Raw genomic sequence first — 19761 nt, 5'->3', positions numbered from 1 at the left:
TTGCTTGCATGGGGGATTAAAATAATCAATCAGGATTGGCGGTGTTGTAGGCAAGAGGTAAAGAACATGGGAATTTCTAAATTTGCATTTTATTTATTGATTGATCTTTGATTTTTACATACATGAATTAGTAATGATACATATTATCGCTTGCTTGTGGAAGCGCAGAGTTGTATTAATTTTCTTTCAAATATCTGAACAGAATAAGAGATCAATCATAAACAAAGAAAACAGGCTACATCAAAGAATATAATATAGTTCCCATAATCTAAACCTTTAATGTTTCCATAGTCACTCCAAAGTCACAATAAAAAAATACACATTTGCTTAAATTACATGGGGTAAATGATATCCAAAACAAGCTCAAAAAAAGCATTGTAACACATTTTAAGAAAGCTGTTATACGGGATTAGACTGTATCTGTAAAGTCTTCCTATTAATCCTCACTGAGGGTATCAATATCAAACACGTCCTCCATCTGCAGATTGGCACAGAGGAATCAGGGCTGGGAGTAACGGTGTCTCCAAATGATGACGTGAAGGCAGTCTTTGGGGAAAATAAATAAATAATAAAAAACTGTCCTTGTTGTATTTATTTATTTAAAAACCGGAAATATTTGTCGTGCCAAAAACGTAAAGAAATATGTTATTTTTTTCAAAGAAATGGCTTCTTATTTCAATGCAATGCAAATTAACATTTTACAGTAAATGTGTTGTAATTTAGCAACACACCTTGGTGTTAATATATCAATCTAGTATTGACAGGATGTTGCACTGCCCCGAAGTGGACAAAAATAAAATCTAATGGGTTAAAACATATTTTTCCAGGACACTGACATGTAAAGAATTAATAAACTAAACTAAATATCTTTAACAATAGACGTAAAGAGATGTGTAATGCATAACAGAAGGTATCGTCATCTGGCGTGTTCAAGTTGTTGTTGATTGTTAAAAGAAATCCAGCAACACCACTATCGAGAACACTTCAAAACAATACAATGAAGTTGTATAGTACACATCATCAACAATCATTATCAAACATTATCAGAATGTGTAAATCAGTATCATTATATCATTCTGTGGTGGTTGGGCGTGGTTAGGCTCAGCTGCGGCGGGGGGGGGGGGGGGGGGGGGGGGGGGGGGGGGGGGCAGAGGCTTATTAGCCTCAGCTGCATTTGATTAGGGGTAATGTGTCTTGGGGCGTGCACCTCTTGGGACATTTTCCCAGTAGATCCTGACATACACTGGTAGTCCCTGTCGCTACTAGTGTGCTCATGGTGCAAGCCACGTGCATGGGGGAGGTCGTGCTGAATGATCCCATGATTCCAGGCAGCCATACACAGACAAAGAACCACCTGCCGCCCTTCATCTCTGCCGATTGTCAACCAGCACCTACAGCAGTGTTAAAAGACAGCTGGTTTTGAATCCTGACCGTCAGCTCTACCTCACTCTGCAACTCACCCGAGTTCACTCTCAATGCTGAGGTAGTCGAACTGATCATGATAAGGAACGAAGCAAATGCAGGTTTCCTTGTGAAAAGTGTCCATAGCGTTCTCAATTGAGATTATTTCACATTGTAAAGTGTAATGGAAAATGGTCATGAAACGTAAATAGAATTTGCATTGATTGTAATTGTCATGAATGATTTCCTAAACCCCTTAAAGAAGTAATTGCTTAAGCTGTGAGGGACTTCAACCAGTCCATTGGAGGATTTTTGCCATTTGCAGTATGCTGATCCAGCATTTCATGGTATTCCTCTTCTTTGAAAGAGTGCCATCCCCTTCTACCAGATCATGGCTGATGCCTGGAGTGATACAGCCAGTTGGGCAGCACGGTGAACAGATGCCCACATTCACGTATACTGATTGGCACGAACATCTGCCCTGAAAATTCCAAAAAAATTCCAAAAGTCTAAACAGTAAGGCTCCTTGGTCTTCACATGTAAAACCAGAAGATTCGGTTTCCAGACATGAGGACCAGTTGTGTAATAAGATGCATTAAAGACCTTTGGTAAGAAAAAATCTTCACTTTGTTTTACCTGCAGAGACAAACCAGTAAAAAATACGAAGTTTGGACTTTCATACATTTATTTAATGCCCTGGGGTGTGTGTTTTGTTGAGCTATACACGCAGTAATTTGCTGTGTTTTGTCAACTTGGTTTGTAAAGCTCAATATCCCAACTCTGGTTTAATGTGCTTTGTGTGGTTTGTTTGTCATCCAATGTTTTACCTCTTTTTCCTATTGGTAAGTGTTTTAGAGTTTTATTGGATAATGCACACATAATGTGTTAAATAAATAAACACCCTTGCAATAAGCAGATTTTTGAGAGATGTTGCATTGTAAATCCCTGTATTTGTTAAAATCCCTACAGTGAGCGTATGAAGCCATAAATGGCCATTTAGTATTTAGTTTCCTCGTAAAATGGGTGAGAATGAGTTGAGGTCATTGCTTTTATTGAGTTCACGACTCTGGAAGCTTGGAGCCATCTGCAACTCGTCAAGATGCTCAGAACAAATTTATTTTCTACTTACTTTTAATATTTTACTTTTAAAATAGGTACAGAGAGATGACGCATTTGTTCAGAATTGTTTTGAGCTGAAAGACCCAACAGCTTGGGGGGCCAGGACGGCAGAGAAAAGACTTGTCTTCCTCTCATCGGACATTGATCAGATGGAGAAGCCTGACCACAAAGATCTTGTGGTCTTGCTTTTTAAACCGCCGGGAAAAGGGGGAGGAAGAGCAAACAGGCATTCTGTAAAGGTGCATATGTTGACTCCTTAACATACATTTTAATTAGAGGTTGAGCTCCAACGGGAAACTCCCTGAACTGTTTCAGGTGGCAGCCAGATGAGGCTTAGCAGTCGTAAGATACAAAAATCCATATGTGAAATGTATGTACGTGTATGAACTCATACATATAAGTACGACAAATGCATTAGATCTACGGGAACAAACCACTCTTCTTTGCTGAAGGAAGACCCTGCTAAAGAATCTCAAGTCATTTGTCTGACGTGTTGACACAGTGACAAAAGACCTTATCTGTCCACTGTGGACTCACAAAGCCACATTTAAACACTATATGCAGGAGTTGGAAATGCTCTCCAAATGACCTGTAGTAATTCATTTGATAAATCTAACTGCACACAAATGCAACATAGCCAGTTAAACAGTCCCACCAACCCAGAGAAGATGAATTTTCGAAGTAAATTTGATGTCAGAATTGTAATGCTGTTAACAATCTGGTATTTAAGTAAAAGTAAAAATGAATGGACAAGCATAGACCAAACTGTCTTTTGAGACGGGGCTCACCCAACCAACATCTGTGGATCTCCTCCACAGCAACCACACGGTAAAGCCCTGCCCTGCCACACGCTCTCCATTTCTCAGAAGAGAACAAACCATAGTTGGGGCTCCTTGGCAAACATCGCATGGAAACTCTATTCTTTTAATGGAAGAACCAGTTACCATTTATTCTCGTTGGGTCGTTCATCATGTCAGAGGAAAATTAAACTCAGTGCTGGGTAATGTCTGGTGGGCTGGCAAGCATTTAGAAAGTCCTCGCCACTAAAAGGCCCAGGCACCATTGCTCACTCTACACCAAACCATTATTTAAGTGTTAGAATGACATGTGTTTTCCACTTGTAAGCAGTTTCCTGTTTCACACATACACACTCTCTCTTGCTTGTATGGCTGCTCCATTTGGTCAAATGGAAATAGTGTTGATGTCTTGAGAATCAAGAGTTTCCTCGTCTTGAAGGATTCGTTCATACCATACAGAGTGTTTCAGCCTGATGTATTTGGTGTTTATTTGGTATCAACGTTTGGCTGCAGTGAGTGAGGGGATCTCTGGCCTCTCAGTGAGGCTCGGGTAGTTGATGTTTGGACTCAATCGCTATCTCAGCGACAAACCAGATAGGGTCAAATGAGCTCAGCGTGTCGGCCTTCGTCCTCCTGGTTTACGGCCGTCGCCATCTTGTTTTTTTACAGACGCCATCTTGTTTCAGGCAACCAAAAGAGGGTGTAATTAAGTACAATCAAATGCTGAGTAAGACATTTTTAGGTGACCTGTTACAATGCACTTTCATGGGCTGAAAACTCACTGTGAAAGGTTTAAAGTTCTAAGACGAAAGCAACACTGTGTAGCCGGTAGCGACATGTCAATCACAAGGTATCCCCGGACTAAAGGTACCCTGCTTTGTGGACTATTTGACTCTAAATGGACCATAATTTACTTTTAAAATTTATTTTTGCAACCAGAGGAGTCACCCCTGTTGGACATCAGAAAGAATGCAAGTTAAAAGCCCTTCGGCATTAGCTTTACACCATGTAGTGTTATGTGTAGAATACGTTTAGGAGACTGTTGTATCTTTGGCTAACTTTATTAACTCAACATTAGCATAACACAGAGACTGTGTACACCTGATCACTCCGCTCTGTATGTCAATAAAAATAGTACTATTACAGTACATCACCCTTTTTTTGAGTAATTTAAGACAAAAGTCATACTATCGTCTGTCAACATCTTCTGCATGCCTTATGGCCAACTTACAACTTAGAACAAATGTTCTAAGTTGTATCTCCAAGGATAACAGAAAAGTTATCAAGACTCATAAGTATGGTCTCAGATGACCGTATTTAGACATAATATTAAAAATTGAAGTAAAACATTTGAAAAATATATTTATTTATTTAATTACCTTTCTATTTATGTTGGTGCAAAAGTCTTGGCACCACAGAACCTTAAAGGAATGAGTACACAAGTTGGCAGTCTTTATTTAAAACTAATCAATACATATATTTGTGTGTGTCTGTATGGATTACTTTGCTGATTATAACTAACTTCTGAAATATCTATACACCTAACACAGAACACAGAAGAGGTCACACTGGTCCCACAACTTCTATTTATTAACGCTCAATACTGATTTACAGTTATTTACAACAGCATCTTACATGAATATCTTGTACTTATTTTACAGATTAAAAAAAATAAATGAAGGGGAGAAAAAAATGTATCACATAATGAATAAAAATAACATCAGTGACTACATTTGTAAGACTTGAAACAGAGCCATGTATGTTGTCGTTATTATGTCGTTGGATGTTGGACAGCAAGTCGTTGGCCCCCAAAGTGGTGCCGTCAGACACTGGTCTCAATGTGAGGGAACATCTTAGAGGTCAGCATGTGCGATAGGAGTCTATGTTGCTGGTGGTACCTGACACACACACACACACACAACACATACATGTATACAAACACCATGAGCGAGCTGCAAATTGTTAAAAGGTAATTTACTGTAAAATAACGGCACCCTCGCCTGCTGTAGAAGTGCTACTACACAGATTTTGTCTTCAACCGCTTTCAAATGAATATGTAGTCTATGGACATCTATGACATGCAAAAGGGGGAGTGACTGGTTGTAGCTCAAGTATAATGGCGTTGTCGTTTTATGCTGCGAGTTTGACTTCACTATCTTTATTTCCTTATGAACCTGTGTACGTAAATTCTATGACAATTCATTCTTACGAAAGCAAGTGTCATCAATTTAGGCAGGATTTGAGTGCATATGGGTCATGTACTGACTTGCTAATGACTCTCTGTATCAGTCTGTTCTCCTCCTCGCACAGTTTCAGGAGAACCTGCTCCAGGATGGGAAGCTCCAAGTTCAGATACTGGGCAACCTGAGAGGAGGAGAGGTTTAGTTTTAAACAATCCTTTATTTCATTATTGCAATGAAACCAGAAAAAACTCTAAACCATCATTTGAAAAACTAATAGCCAAAGAACAAGTAAACAAACAATCACAATGATCACTATGTTCAAAAGTTCACCTCAAGCATCCGCTCAGCATAAAATGCTCCCAGTACTCATCTGTCCCTGAAATCCTGTATATTGTCCACCCTCTGGTAATAGGCGTGTTCCACCCTGAGTCGGGCTTTCAACAGTCGCTTCAGAACTTTCACCGGATCCTCACTACCGGCACCCCTCGCCCGATTCTTCCGTGTCAGCCAGATAACCAACTTAATAGAACCAGACAAAAAGTTCACCAGTGTATGGACAGCCTTCTTTTTTGTGCTATATTTTGGACTGAAAATAAATCAAATGAAAGAAAAGTCCTCTCTAAGACCCTGAAATCATCCCTTCAAAAGTTCCGAGGACACTGAACAAAACGGTGTTCCAGGGTCTCCACCTGACGGCAGAAATACCACTCCTCCCCAATGTTTGGATCCAAGGGTGCCCGGCATCTGTTTGTGGCTATAGCCCCGTGCACTACCTCCACTGGAGGTCTGCTATCCGCTTCTCAATGGGCAGCTTGTACAAGCACCTCCAGCTACGTTCTGGGGAAGAGCCTGGGCCAAAGTACCCGGTCCACCTCAACTCCTTCAACCCTGCCAGAGAGCGCAAGTTCACAATCTTTACGCAGATTTCAGAGATTGCTTTTTTCCCTGCTGCCTGAAACTTGCCCAAGGAGTTGTAAATGTCAGCAGCATATTTCCTACACTACACCCCCCCCCCCCCCCCCCCCCCCCCCTTCCAGTACCCTGTGAGCTGTCTGTGACTGAACACTGTCGGTGAGTGCCTTGTAGTCGGGCTCATAAGCACAGGCAGTCTGTGAGCCGGCTCCTGGATTTTGATTTGGTGATTTTCTGAACTCCACAGTTTTTGGGACAAATTTGTCATTAATGAAAGAAGACAATAAGTGCAACCTGTGAAAAACTAAACAAAACAAGTTCAAATATTTGGAAATAAAGAGTTTTACTGAGTTATACACTGAATATAAAAACAACAATATTGTGCAACCTGTGCAAAACAAAATTAGTACAGATATGTGTGAGCCATCATGTTTTATCAGCATTAGTGGCAATGAACCAATACAAATCTTTTTAAAACAGGGTTGGAGGCTTGATATCACTCTCAATTCATGCTCAATGTTGAGCTTTTGTTTTGAAGGGCAACAGCAGAAAAGCCAATCTCACAGAGGTAGGACCTGGCAAGTCGCCAAGAATCTTGGCCGTCGCGCATTCGCAGGCGTAACCTGTTAACGGCGTGACGTAAACATTTATACGAAGGTACAGGCATTTCGCCATTAATGACTTAGTTTTATGTCCGTGTGCTCTGTAATTTTGTAATATGTGAAGTTCTCAATTAAGGTCCTTCTGCATTTCCCCCTGCGCCCCACCTGTAGCACCACGGTGGAATACGTTCCCCTCGTTCCGGGGAGCGCAGCTGAGAACACTTCCGCTGTGTAAGAAACCATTTTCAGGCGTTTATGAATCAGGTGATCAGAGATCTTTTCTGACGTTGATCTTCCGAAGTCCGTAAGAAAACATTTCAGAAGAGACTTCAGAAAATGTTCGAGAATGAGGAACAATGGGTTATTTTCATTTTATTTTGGAGAGCGACAGGGAACGTCTCCGAGATCGCCAACCCGTCGATCGCGATCAACGGGTTGGCGACCACTACTCGAAGGCAATACTGTGATCTCCACCTGTAGCTTCCTCTTCACACACTGACCGTGGTGGTGCTTTGGTACCAGATGTAATGACGTTCTCAACCACAGAAGCCTGCTGGTTGTAAAACTGGCCCTGATCCTCCTTGTCAACATTATTGTCATCTGAAGATGCCCCGCCGACCGCACCGCACCGCCCACAGCCCCACCAACTGGAAGGAAATCCGCTAGTAAACTTTCCAAATTTGTGCTCATGTTCTTACAGGTCGTTTGGTATTCAATTCAATTCAATTCAATTCAGTTTATTTTGTATAGCCCAATATCACAAATTACAAATTTGCCTCAGAGGGCTTTACAATCTGTACACATACGACATCCCTGTCCCAGGACCTCACATCGGATCAGGAAAAACTCCCCAAAAATAACCTTTCACAGGGAAAAAAGTGAAGAAACCTTCAGGAGAGCAACAGAGGAGGATCCCTCTCCCCGGATGGACAGAAGCAATAGATGTCATGTGTACAGAATGAACAGCAGTATAAACGCCGGAACACGGGACACAACCACAACCACAGATGTATTTATCCTCGAGGCAAAGGAAAGGTTGTCATGTCCTACCTGCTCCCCGACAACCAGCAGCACCTTCTCTATCCGGTGGAACTACCGGGACTTCCTGCCGGATGGATGGGCGTGGCGTCTCAGAGGACGCCATCCTCCCAAACAAAGGCACACAAACCACTAATACCTGCTTTGTATCTTACCTGATCATGTGCTTAGACAGAAGAACGGAGAAGAACCCAAAGCAGTGAAAATACACTCAAACTCCACGCCAACCCTCCCCACGCTCATTCACACACAACCGGAAACGGAGAGGAGATAATAATGAATGAAGCTGCACTGGAATACTTGGTCTTGGTTCATATTTGTTTCTCCACAGTGCATGTCGATAAGCTCTTATAGTTTTGGTCTGGTCTCTACATACGTCAGTCCCTCAGGAGGCGGGGCTGGAACACTCACGTCGATGCTGACTTCCTCTTCGTCCATGTCGATCAGAAAGATCTTCATGATGTCATCGGAGGGCCCCTGAAGTATGCGCTCCCACAGGGGCTGGTCTTTGTCACTGAGCTTCCTCCTTTCTGGATGACACACACGGACACGCAGCATCAGCAATAGGGCTCGTTGTCCGAAAACAGTATTTAATGTAGCGCGTAAAGAAAAAAGAAAGAAAAGAAGCCGTACCTCCACTCTGGTGAACACAGTACAGAGCGAACTCCTGGGGATCGTTCTCTATCTGTAGGACGAAAATGCAAGGCAAGTATTTAAACATCTGTCCTAAATCCCTGTTCTGTTAGTAAAATGAATGTTATTATTATATTATTTTGATCTAATAGATCATATTAATTGTCACAACCTGCATTTCTGGGTTTGTTTTGACGATTTATAATAATAATATAATAAAATGTGTATGCCTCCGAGCTGGCGATAGCCGTGGATGAATAGACAATCTTTCTTCAAATTTGGCACAAGCATCCGGTTTGACTGCGGTTCAATTGCATTTTGGAGTTCACTGTGACTGTGATTGTCAACGTGATGTCTCAGGAGCGCCTTGAGCGGAACTCTTCAAACTTGGCACAAACGTCCAGTTGGTCTGTAGGATGAACTGAATATAACTTACTTGGAGGTCAAAGGTCAAGGTCATTGTGACCTGTGATTTAAACTGCAACATGACTGGTTATACAACTGCAAGGCAATAGTTTTTCGGTCTTGAAAAGATCCTCATCAATATCAAACACTCAAGGTTCAAGCCTACTAATGAGAGAGTCAATTTGGGTCAGTTCAAACGAGATATAAAACAATGCACTGCTTCATTCATACTTTTGATTCAAATGACTGTGACTTCACGTGCAATTTGAAGAGCGTGCACAAAAGCTCACCTTAAACTTTTTAAGCAGCTGTTCGATGACCTGGTTTGTGGTCATCCTGCTGGTGATACGGACTTTAGTTGGAGTGTCGAAGGATGGAGTGAAGATCGACGTCTGTGGGAGACAAGAGGAGGAAGTGAGATCCAGCGCAGATGTGAGGAAGGTTAAAAACAGAGACATGTGCATGGAAAAGGGGTGGCAGGGTTGATCTTAAAGATAAAAGAGAGAAGATGAAGAGATGAAAACCGAAGCCTATGGAATGCCATTTAGGTCCATTTCAAATAAATAAATCCTGGAATAAATAAATTAGGCTATACAGAGATAAATGAGTCAATATAGTTAAATGAATAAATATGCATTTTTTTCCAAGACGTTTTCTCAAATGACTGTATTTCAAATGCAACATTTATTTCACAGCTTTTTTGATTTCCCATCTGTTATATTCAGCTGATTGGGGGCGTGGTTATCTCACAGATCCCGACCCAAGCAACAACACAAGGTTGCGTCCTAGCGCCGCTAAGAGACTACTTTACTACCTAATTGATGTATTTATTTAAAGTTCACTTAAATGGCATTTCAAAGAAACTTACCTTATAGTTATAGAAGTGTCCATTGATGGAAAAGCGATGTTGTCTTTCTTTCTCCCGCTGCGCGGCCGACTTCCCCCTGCCCCTCCTCCTCTTGACCAATGAGGCGTCACTCATGCAGCGAAACAGGTTGGACTCCGCCTCCAGCTCGGAGTTCTTCTGCCTCGCAGGGCGCAGCGTGGTCGTCTCGTAAACAGCCCGGCCTTTCGGAGTACAAATGTCTCATATTCAACATTTGTTGGGAATAACATTTTATTTTTTATTTTTTGCTGTAAAATTACCAGTAAAATCAAGCCTAAATTAGAACGCAGGACTCGAGTGTTTTGAACAACTGTGGTATTGCTACTCTTACTGGAGTAAAAGAACTTCCACCGCTGCTCCTCTGAGATAACATTGTTGAGAAATGCATTGTGGGATGTGGGAGGACAAATAAAAGCCACCTGGTAACGGTTTGGTGACTATTGTGTCCTGCGGCGTCTCAGCCATCTCGTCGATCTGGTGAAGGTCATTGTATTCCCCCCACCGTGACATGCCCCTACAGAGACACACAGAGAGGGACCAGTTGGCAAAATACAAAAAATGACCACCTCTGTACAAAAGCGCCTTTGTTAGAATCATATATCTCACAGCCAAATAGGACCTTGTCATGTAAAGATGTCTGAAAAGCAAAAGTACCACCACTCCTACTCATCGTGGAACGGTGAGGCCCATTTTATTTGCGAGCTCTTCCTACTCCGGTCAATCGTAGATGACAGTAACGTCACATTGAGCATGATGTTTCTCTTTGGCTCATGCCAACGATACCTCTTGTCCCCGATGGGGCTCACTGGACTGATGGGGCCCGGTGAGGCCAGAGGGGCGAAGGGGAGCATCTGTCTGTCGTCCTGTATTCTCAGCCTGATGGGTCTGCGCACTCCCCAGGAGATGTTCAGGAAGCCCTCCACCACCACCTCGACATCGCCACCCTGTTACAGAGACAGAGCCACAGACACCTGCATGGTGTAGTTACAGTCATACGTTGTATTCTCTCACGGTGGATCTCCGCAGCTGTGACTCGCCGCAAAGTGCTTATTAACGTCTAAAGGCAATAAAAATGTTAATTTTTTTATAAAAGGCTGACAGAGAAGAAATGTGAATTATGTTGAACAGTTAAATATAGTGTCTGAAACATAGTTGTATAACACACCTGAGAGTAACTGAGGTGCAGTTGAGTGTGGTCCTTCAGGAAGCCGTTGTAAGTGTTCAGCAGGGTGAGAAACTCTGCTCTGAAATGGACGCAGCACACAGAAACATCCGCTCCACGTGTAAATAACACTGACCTCCACTGTGCACGGAAGAGATATATTTCATAGTTTAAATACACACGGTTTAACGTGTACTATATCATCACTGTCAAATCTAAACGGGACCCCACTGTCATATCCACCGATTTTTGCACCATTACAATGTGGTCTTACTGTTGTGATTTTATTTATATATATATATATATATATATATATATATATATATATATGCATGTGTATATGTATATATGTGTGTATATATATATGTATGTATGTATGTATATATATATATATATATATATATATATATATATATATATATATATACACACTCACATGTATATATATATATATACACACATGTATATATATATATACATATATATATACACGCGCATATATATACACACGTGTGTGTGTGTATATATATACATATATACACATATATATATATATACACACATATGTGTGTATATATGTATACATATATATATTACAACCATAAGAGACTTATATATATATATTTAAATATTGGACATTCATTACAACCATAAGATACTTATGGTACTTACAGTATATATATTTGTTTATGTATCTCCTCAAGTCTCTTATGGTTGTAATGTTCTATCATTCCATGCATGCCAACTGGTTTGCTTAGAACACAACTATATCTAAAAAGCAATTCAAAACATGTAATATATCATAATTCCTTTATCTATTAAATTATAGATCTATAGATATTGGATCAATTTAATCAATTGCTATATAAAGAAAAAAAGTTCCTTTATATCAGTATTTTGCCGCTAAAAATGGATATAGACTGACTTTACTCAGGGTAACAGGGGAACTACCTATTCTTTGAACAACAGTGAGAATACAACCATGTAATAATTGTACTGGCTCTCCAACGCATGGCAGCTTAACACGTCACCTCGAGCCACTCAAACACAGAGTCATCGCATGAAGGCTCAAGTCGAGTCTCACTGTGTGTGTGTGTTTATGTTTGTGCAGCAGAAGTGCGACTTGAGTCCCAACTCGGCACAGTAGTCAAATGTTTATAGCAGTCAAATGTCTGTGTATGTAAACCGAGAGCAACGGAAAAAAACAGAACCATATTCCTTGTGTGTGTGTGTGTGTGTGTATGTATGGCCAATAAATCAGCTTCTATTTCTGACTAAACACCGCCATCACACGTCACAGAGCAGCAACCACGCGAGAGTGACGTCTTTGTACATAAAAGACAACATTCTTTTCTTTTTTTTCTACATGTAACGAACACAGATATATATATACAGGTACCTTTGAGCAAAACTCAAACAAAGCCTCCCACCTGGTCAGTGTCCTCCCGTCCCCCGCCTGGACCACTGGGAGAAGATCTGCTCCGTTCATCTCTGGTCACTGAGAGGGGTCTGGGGGGGGAACACAAGTGTAAATCTGGAGCTCGGAGCAGGAGGCGGCCCACTTGTTGCGTGGTGCTTCCACCTGACACATGACATCAGGGAGCGAGGAATCTCACTCAGGAATTTAAAGGATATGATAATAAGAGTCTTACCTCTCTGACATGACAAATCAGAGCTCGCTTTTTAGTTTCTGTCCCCGTCTTTCTTCTCTCCGGGCTTTAAATATCTATTTCCTCGCTCTCTCTCTGAAGTTTCTGTGTTATATTTACCCTTCTCTCTCTCTCTCTCTCTCTCTCCGTGCCTTCACTTTCTTTTCTTTTTTTCTCTCCTTTCTTTCTTTGTGTGCTGTCTCCAAGAGATGTAATAACAGTACTCCACCCAGTAACCAGTGATGACAGCTTGGAGCTAACCGTTTGTTTATTCTTCAGGCCTGTGAGCAGTGATTTCTTTTTGTTGGTAGCTTCCACGTGGCGTCTTGTGTTTTTGTTGTTGCTTCGTTGCAAACCTCTCTTCTGTTTCTCGTTCTTTTGAATTAGCAGTCTGTCCTATTTGTCCTTTTCTTTAACTCTCTCTCTCCCGCTCTCTCTCTCTCTTTCTCCTTCTCTCTGTGTGTCTCGGCCTGTTCGCTGGTAGAGGAAATATCTCAGGTATTTGGCAGTTGTCATACCAGCACTTCCCCCCCCGCTGTATATTCTGACAGACAGCTCACTCTTGTGCAGAGACAAACACGTTCACACCAGCGAATGAAGAAAAAAGGCACAGCGCACAAACTTCCCATGCAATTTCTATAAGATGTAAGTCAAATCTGACAATAATATGGACGTTCTATATGGTCGTTATGTTTTCCCGTCAGCTCAAGTCGGGGGATTCAAAAACATGTGCTCATGGTATCACATGCTATGTTACACATGCTGTCTATCTGTGAAATGTATATTATGTCTGGTGTGTTTCACATTGGCTTCATAATTCATAACTTGCTTTTATTCTAATTGAAGATCCAAGTGAGAAAACTTTCCTTCTAACATGAATGCATTACAGTATAAACAATACATTAGATGTTGACAGTGATGTACTTTATGATACCTTAACAAAAAGAAAACTGTCAATATTTTCATCAAATTCCAAAAGTGCATGCAAGAAAAAGACAAAATAAGCTTTACTAAAAACCTAAAAACTGGGGACCGTTGTGAAGCCAAATCTGTCCAGGGGTGTAAAGTGTGTGTGATTGACCCCTTCCCTACTCGCCACCCCCCTAGACCTAATACGTTATATGTTAATAATAAAACAGAAGTGCATACAATAAAAAGACTAAATAAGCAAAGAAACTGGAGACTATCCAAATCCATCCAGTGGCGTAAAGTGGGGGGCCCATTGACCCCTTCCCTCCCCCGCACCCCCACGTTTCCCCCTTGGTGTCGAAAGGCGGGACTAATATTACCCAATATTACTGACACCTGCACAAATCACATCATAGAGGCTGAGTTGTGCGGACGACTGAGCCATGATGGGAATCCTCAACCTTTCTTTCTTGAATCCGCTTTGCAACAACTGGAATGTTTTGATAGTCCGTTGATGGGCCTTTCTGCATGTGAACAGGTGGCGCGGGACCACAGACCACATCACTCGCCGGGTTGTGTACAGGGACTCACAGGCGCACATGTCTGCGCCTGAACACACCTGGCAAAGCAGCGCTGGAGACGCAGTGTGAGGATTCAAAAAAGTTGATTTTTCGTTTCGCAGAATGAAAAAAGTTGTTTTGTTCTGTTTTGGCACAAGTCCAAAGATTCATGTCTTGAACTTGAAATGTTCTAAGCACTTCATTGTTTTGCCTTTCAAGCCTCAACATGCAGGTTTTTAAAGCCCACCACCCCACCTGGAGCAAACACATCCAAACTGTGTGTGAGTTTTGCAAATCGCGTGCATGTCAAAAGGAAAAGCCAACAATGGAGGAGAGCCACTGATGAGTGGTCGACACTGCAAAGGCAACACTAGTTCACTGAGCCGAGAGGACTGCTGCTGCTGGAAGAACGAAGCGTAAACCGAAGGAGCTCACGAAACGAGACTATCAGGGATTCTTTATTTCATTGTAAAACCGTACGCCTGCGGGACAAAAGCCAAGGAACTCTGTGATGACACACTTAGTTTCTCTATATTGACTTCCTGTATGCCTCCCCCGTCTCGACCTCTCCTCCCTTACTGAACTCCTTCCTCCCTCTGTACCGTATCCTCGTGTGGGACATTTGCTCCTTCCCACTCACATGCACAGTTTTGACCTAAATATGCCGTAACGATATCGTACCCTGTTGAAACGCAGCTCCTCTTTTGTGTTCCCTTTACTTTGTGACACACGATTCATTTTTAAGAAACACATCAGTGTCTTTTAAGCACATCGGACCCATCAACTGAGTTGCAATACTTTATCAGAAGTATAAAAAAGTTATTATTGTGATACATCAACAGTTGTGGACCTAACTTTTGAGTGATATGAATTTTCAATGGTGGCATTAATGCTCGTTTCAGAAATCTGACGGTTAAAAAGGCGTACACTGTTTGCGGTTCACACAATACGGCAATCAAGGAATAAACCAGCGGTGCGTTCAGGTAAGTTCTGTATAAATGATGGTTGTTATGAGTTCTTGTCCACGATGAAGCTCACTTTATTTAACAAATGAAGCAATATACAAATGATGGAACGTGCATTCGCCCCTACCTGGCCGGTCTTTCAATCGCCAAACAAAAGAGGCTGGTTTACTCCATGTTTCAGGTGCCGTATCGTGCGTGTGTGTGTGTGTGTGTGTGTGTGTGTTCACGGGTCCAGAGTACAGTGCATGTGGTCGGTGCGCTTGCGTAGCACACTGCAGCAGCTGGTTAATTATTGTAGGACACGTTGAGACAGTGTTGAGAGGGAAGGGCTGACTGACACCAGATATGACTTGCCTGCTTTGAATGTGTGTGTGTGTGTGTGTGTGAGTGAGAGAGAGAGAGAGAGCCACCCCGTGGTTTGCGGTTTCAAGGCTTGACCTCATCAAATCTGAATCACAATCAGCTCTATTGTCTTAGCACACACACACACACGCGCACACACACACACACACACACACACACATATTTTACTCCGGTTTAGGGCGCTCTCAATGCAACACAAGGACAACCAAAGGTAGAAAATAAAGAGAAACACTAGAGTGTTTGTTTCAGTGAGAACGCTTTTCTTCCAGAGAACTATTTTTGGAAGAAAGAATTCTTCAAGGATTGTGTCAAGAATGGGTGTCAAAAGGGAACGCCCACAATCCAGCCCGCACATCCCCAAAAACTGTCATTGTGAAACAAGTTCAATGTGGGTTGACACATTATCCACCGAGGCCTTAGGGTTCTAGATGCAACCCTTTCAAAACAAAAGAGTTCTCGGTAGAACCCCCTATATGGCTTCCCCGTGAAACCATTGGAATATGACAGGGTAGAAATCCTTGGAAAAGGAAAGGTTCTGGATAGAACCTCCGGAGAGGGTTCTGGGTGGAAAGAATACAGGAATAGGCCATTGGGGGTTCCTGGTTGAAACCTTTTCCTACAAGAGGAAGACGCACCCTAAAGCACCGTATATGATTCTAGTTAGCACTTTTATTTCCAAGAGTGTATTATGTACATACTAGTAGGTGAAAATATTATTGTAATATGGGGGATGTTTTAGGATACACTGAGCACCTATCTCTTCTTCTCTCTCTCCTTATGGATGAATTTACATCTCTCCATTGCACTTTATTAACTCTGCTTCCTCCCCGGAGTCTTTGTTACTTCACGTCTCATAGGGTCCATTGGACCTGGAGGTGTCTGATGCCTGGTGAGCCGGCCTCCCGCGTTGGCCCTGCTGATCGCCCGCCCCCACCCCCCCCCCCCCCCCCCCCCCCCCCCCCCCCCCACCTCTCTACCTCCTTCTGTTTCATGGATTGGAGTTCCATTCATACATTGTCATATTCATGTAATGTGTTTATGTAACATTGTAATGCTGTTCATCTGTACACATAACATCTATTGCTTCTGTCCATCCGGGGAGAGGGATCCTCCTCTGTTACTCTCCTGAAGGTTTCTTCCCTGATCCGATGTGAGGTCCTGGGACAGGGATGTCGTATGTGTACAGATTGTAAAGCCCTGAGGCAAATTTGTAATTTGTGATATTGGGCTGTACAAAATAAACTGAATTGAATTAATATATATATATATATATATATATATATATATATATATATATATATATATATACACAAATATATACAATGTCTGTCAATTCAAGTGTTCTCTCAAATACAAATTAGTGAAGGAATAAACATTTAATGGTTAAATCAGAGGTTCTCAAACATTTTAGGGCCAGAGAACCTTAACGGGAGAACACTTTCTAGTTATTTGTATTCTATAATACTTCAGACCTAATTGGTCGTGATGAGCAGAAACACATTTCAACTTGAATCGTGTCGACAGCACTTTGTGGTCCGGTGCTTCATGGGTTTGTTCGCTTGCACCTGAAGACTCATGACACATTGTGTTCTGCCATCTTCTTCGCTCATAACTTCTCAATTTAGCTTTTTTGGGCTTCACAATTATATATTTCCATGCTCGCCAGCTAGCGAGATGGCTAATAAGCCAAGCTAAGCAGCAGCAGCAGTCATGCGACTGATTCATAACAGATTATCAAAGCTAACCTGGCTGGGATTTATGGACACAGCATGCTTGTTTTAATGGCGCAAATGGTTCCCATCTGCAAACATCTGCACTTTTTAATGACACAACACAATTGAATCATTTATGGCAAATGATTTCATAGAGTGAGACAGACCCAACTTTGAGAAGCACTCAAAGCACAGCACATGCATGCATGTCAAGTTCCCCAAGCCGATTGGGCTGCAATAATTTGCACATTTCAATTTTGTGTATCCACGTCACTCAAGAAATCTGAAATGATGACAGTAGGAACAATGGTAATATGAAACCTAGACCTCTAGAAAACATAGACCTCAGTGATCAAATATTTGCTTATTAAAGACGGCTTCCTGAAACTACTGGGAGGGCACCAGTAGCTGCATTCCAGAGTAGCGAGCATGCAGCTGGTCCTATGGGATGACAGCTGCAGTTTCATACAGGAGAGTAAAGAGAGCAATAATCCAGGAGGGCTTCCTGAGGACAGACATCCAACACACAATAAGTGGGTTAAATCAGAGGCACCCCAGTTATGATGCCGATTGTTAGCGGATGCCAAGCAAGGACAGGTGTGGCAAGCGTCATTCAGATGTGGCAAGGCGAGCCGGTGGGTTTAAAAAGAGGACTCTGACTCCTCTGAGCATGTAGAATAAATACAGGTTGACGAGATATTCCTCTTGATCGTCTAAATCAGGTGCAGAGTTTGTATTCCTATCCCTCTGAGAAGACATTTTGTGTGACTGTAGAGGACCGTACATCCTCCACAACCACTGCTGCCATGGAGCACCACAGGGACCAGTGCTCGGCCCTTTACTATTCTCCTTCCACATGTCACCTTGGGATCAACTTTCTAAAGCATATCATTTTTATGCAGATCTTTCTTAAGATCTACTTCGATTCACGTAACATCAGGCAACTGAGCAAACTACTCAAAACTTCTTTGGGTTCAAATCAAATAAATCAGATTCATCAGTAGTTTAGAATCTTTTAAATTGCGTCTCACTCAGTGACCTGGCCTGATACTCTAGGAGTCATCGTACAATGTTGGTGTCATATCCAATCATACTTCTCACATCCTCATCCTCAATTTCCTTTTTATTCTTTTATTACTTCTGTATTAAAAGCCTGTAAGGCGTGTATGGAACTTAAATGGTTGATCTTACATCATGGTTTCTAGGCAGATCCAACCTGAAGCAGCAGCTTTGAAATATCTAAAAAAACCTTAGTCCTGGTGTTATTAAGAATACCAGAGTAAAAACCAAAATGAGGCTTTTAAGTGTGACCGCTTTCTAAAGAGAAAACAGCTGTTTAGGTCAACTGTTAATGAGACACACCGCATATTTCAGCGCTTTCAGTGGATGCATGCAATGCTGGAGCTTTTTTATTTATTTATTAGAGCTGTACGCTCTTTGCCAACGATCCAGGATTTCACTGTTCAGTGTCTGAAATAAAGAAAAAAACAGTTTAGTGTTGAGATTTTAATTCAGGAGCAGTTCGTTCCCGTGTCAGCAGGGGGAGCCAGAGCATCAGCACACAAGTGTACCAGAATCATGACAAAACTCCTACTTTGTCCCAACGTAGGAGTTTAGCTGGTTCCCTGCAGGACAGCACCACCTTGTGGAGTGCAGCATTATCAACAAAAGAGTTGCTGACATACTGCAGCTCGTCTGCTTCGTGTGTGTGTGTGTGTGTGTGTGTGCGTGTGCGTGTGTGTGTTGTTTTATCCAACACATGAAAACGGAGGGAGGTGATTATGAAATACATGATAGGGATTAAGTGGGAGGGCAAATAAAAGATGTGCACTGTGCAACAAACAAAATCCTCCATCTTTGTCACGTGACATGACAAAAGACAGAGGCCTGACATAATTTACGGCAGCCTCCCACGACCACCTTTCTTTCTTTGCCCCTAAACAACAATGCGTACCCGTGCCGGCTGTGGGAGTACAATAGTCGACTCCATCCAAAGCAGCACGGACGAGGAGCAAATGAACTGAAATGCCATTCCTTTCCTAAAATAAAACAGGACATGCAGGCTCGCAGGCAACAGGTGGACACAAAAGCTGCCTCCTGGGCTCTCTGTGTGTGTGTGTGTGTGTGTGTGTGTGTGTGTGTGTGTGCGTGCGTCAGTGTGCGTCAACATGTAACAGTGAATGTTCAGTAGCGAGTTGGAATAGGCCTACGCGGATGTTCTTTTCACAAATTATTAGTGTTGTTTATCTAATATAAGTGTTGCATGTATATATATATATATATATATATATATATATATATATATATATATATATATATATATACACACACACGACAGAAGAAGATACCGACCTACTGTATATGTACAGTATAGTATCCTGCTGACACTTTGTAATGTGTGGGTACTAAAACTTATCTGTGTCTGTTCTCTGCAGTTATTTTGTCCCCTTTGGATCCTGTAGTGT

The 19761-nt window shown here is 41.9% G+C and overlaps 1 protein-coding gene across 2 annotated transcripts; it reads right to left on the bottom strand.

The window, feature by feature from the left end:
- Positions 1-4897: 4897 nt before the first annotated feature.
- Positions 4898-15480, bottom strand: rassf6 (Ras association domain family member 6). 2 transcript variants are annotated; one of them, XM_034547654.1, is made up of 11 exons: positions 15349-15480; positions 12569-12647; positions 11142-11220; positions 10760-10920; positions 10396-10490; positions 9959-10158; positions 9381-9482; positions 8686-8737; positions 8464-8582; positions 5584-5681; positions 4898-5215 (listed from the first exon to the last, which is right to left on the bottom strand). In XM_034547654.1, exons 2-11 carry the CDS (start codon positions 12625-12627, stop codon positions 5140-5142), a joined length of 1041 nt encoding a protein of 346 aa, XP_034403545.1. In that variant the 5' UTR covers positions 12628-12647; positions 15349-15480; the 3' UTR covers positions 4898-5139. The 2 variants fall into 2 exon arrangements, with proteins under 2 accessions (XP_034403545.1, XP_034403546.1); XM_034547655.1 differs by lacking the exon at positions 15349-15480 and adding an exon at positions 12791-13613.
- Positions 15481-19761: the final 4281 nt, after the last annotated feature.

Source organism: Cyclopterus lumpus, chromosome 12, assembly GCF_009769545.1.
Source record: "Cyclopterus lumpus isolate fCycLum1 chromosome 12, fCycLum1.pri, whole genome shotgun sequence".
Taxonomy (NCBI): Eukaryota; Metazoa; Chordata; class Actinopteri; order Perciformes; family Cyclopteridae; genus Cyclopterus; species Cyclopterus lumpus.
Note: the sequence above shows the minus strand (reverse complement) of the source record. Positions and strands in the feature narration are given on the sequence as shown.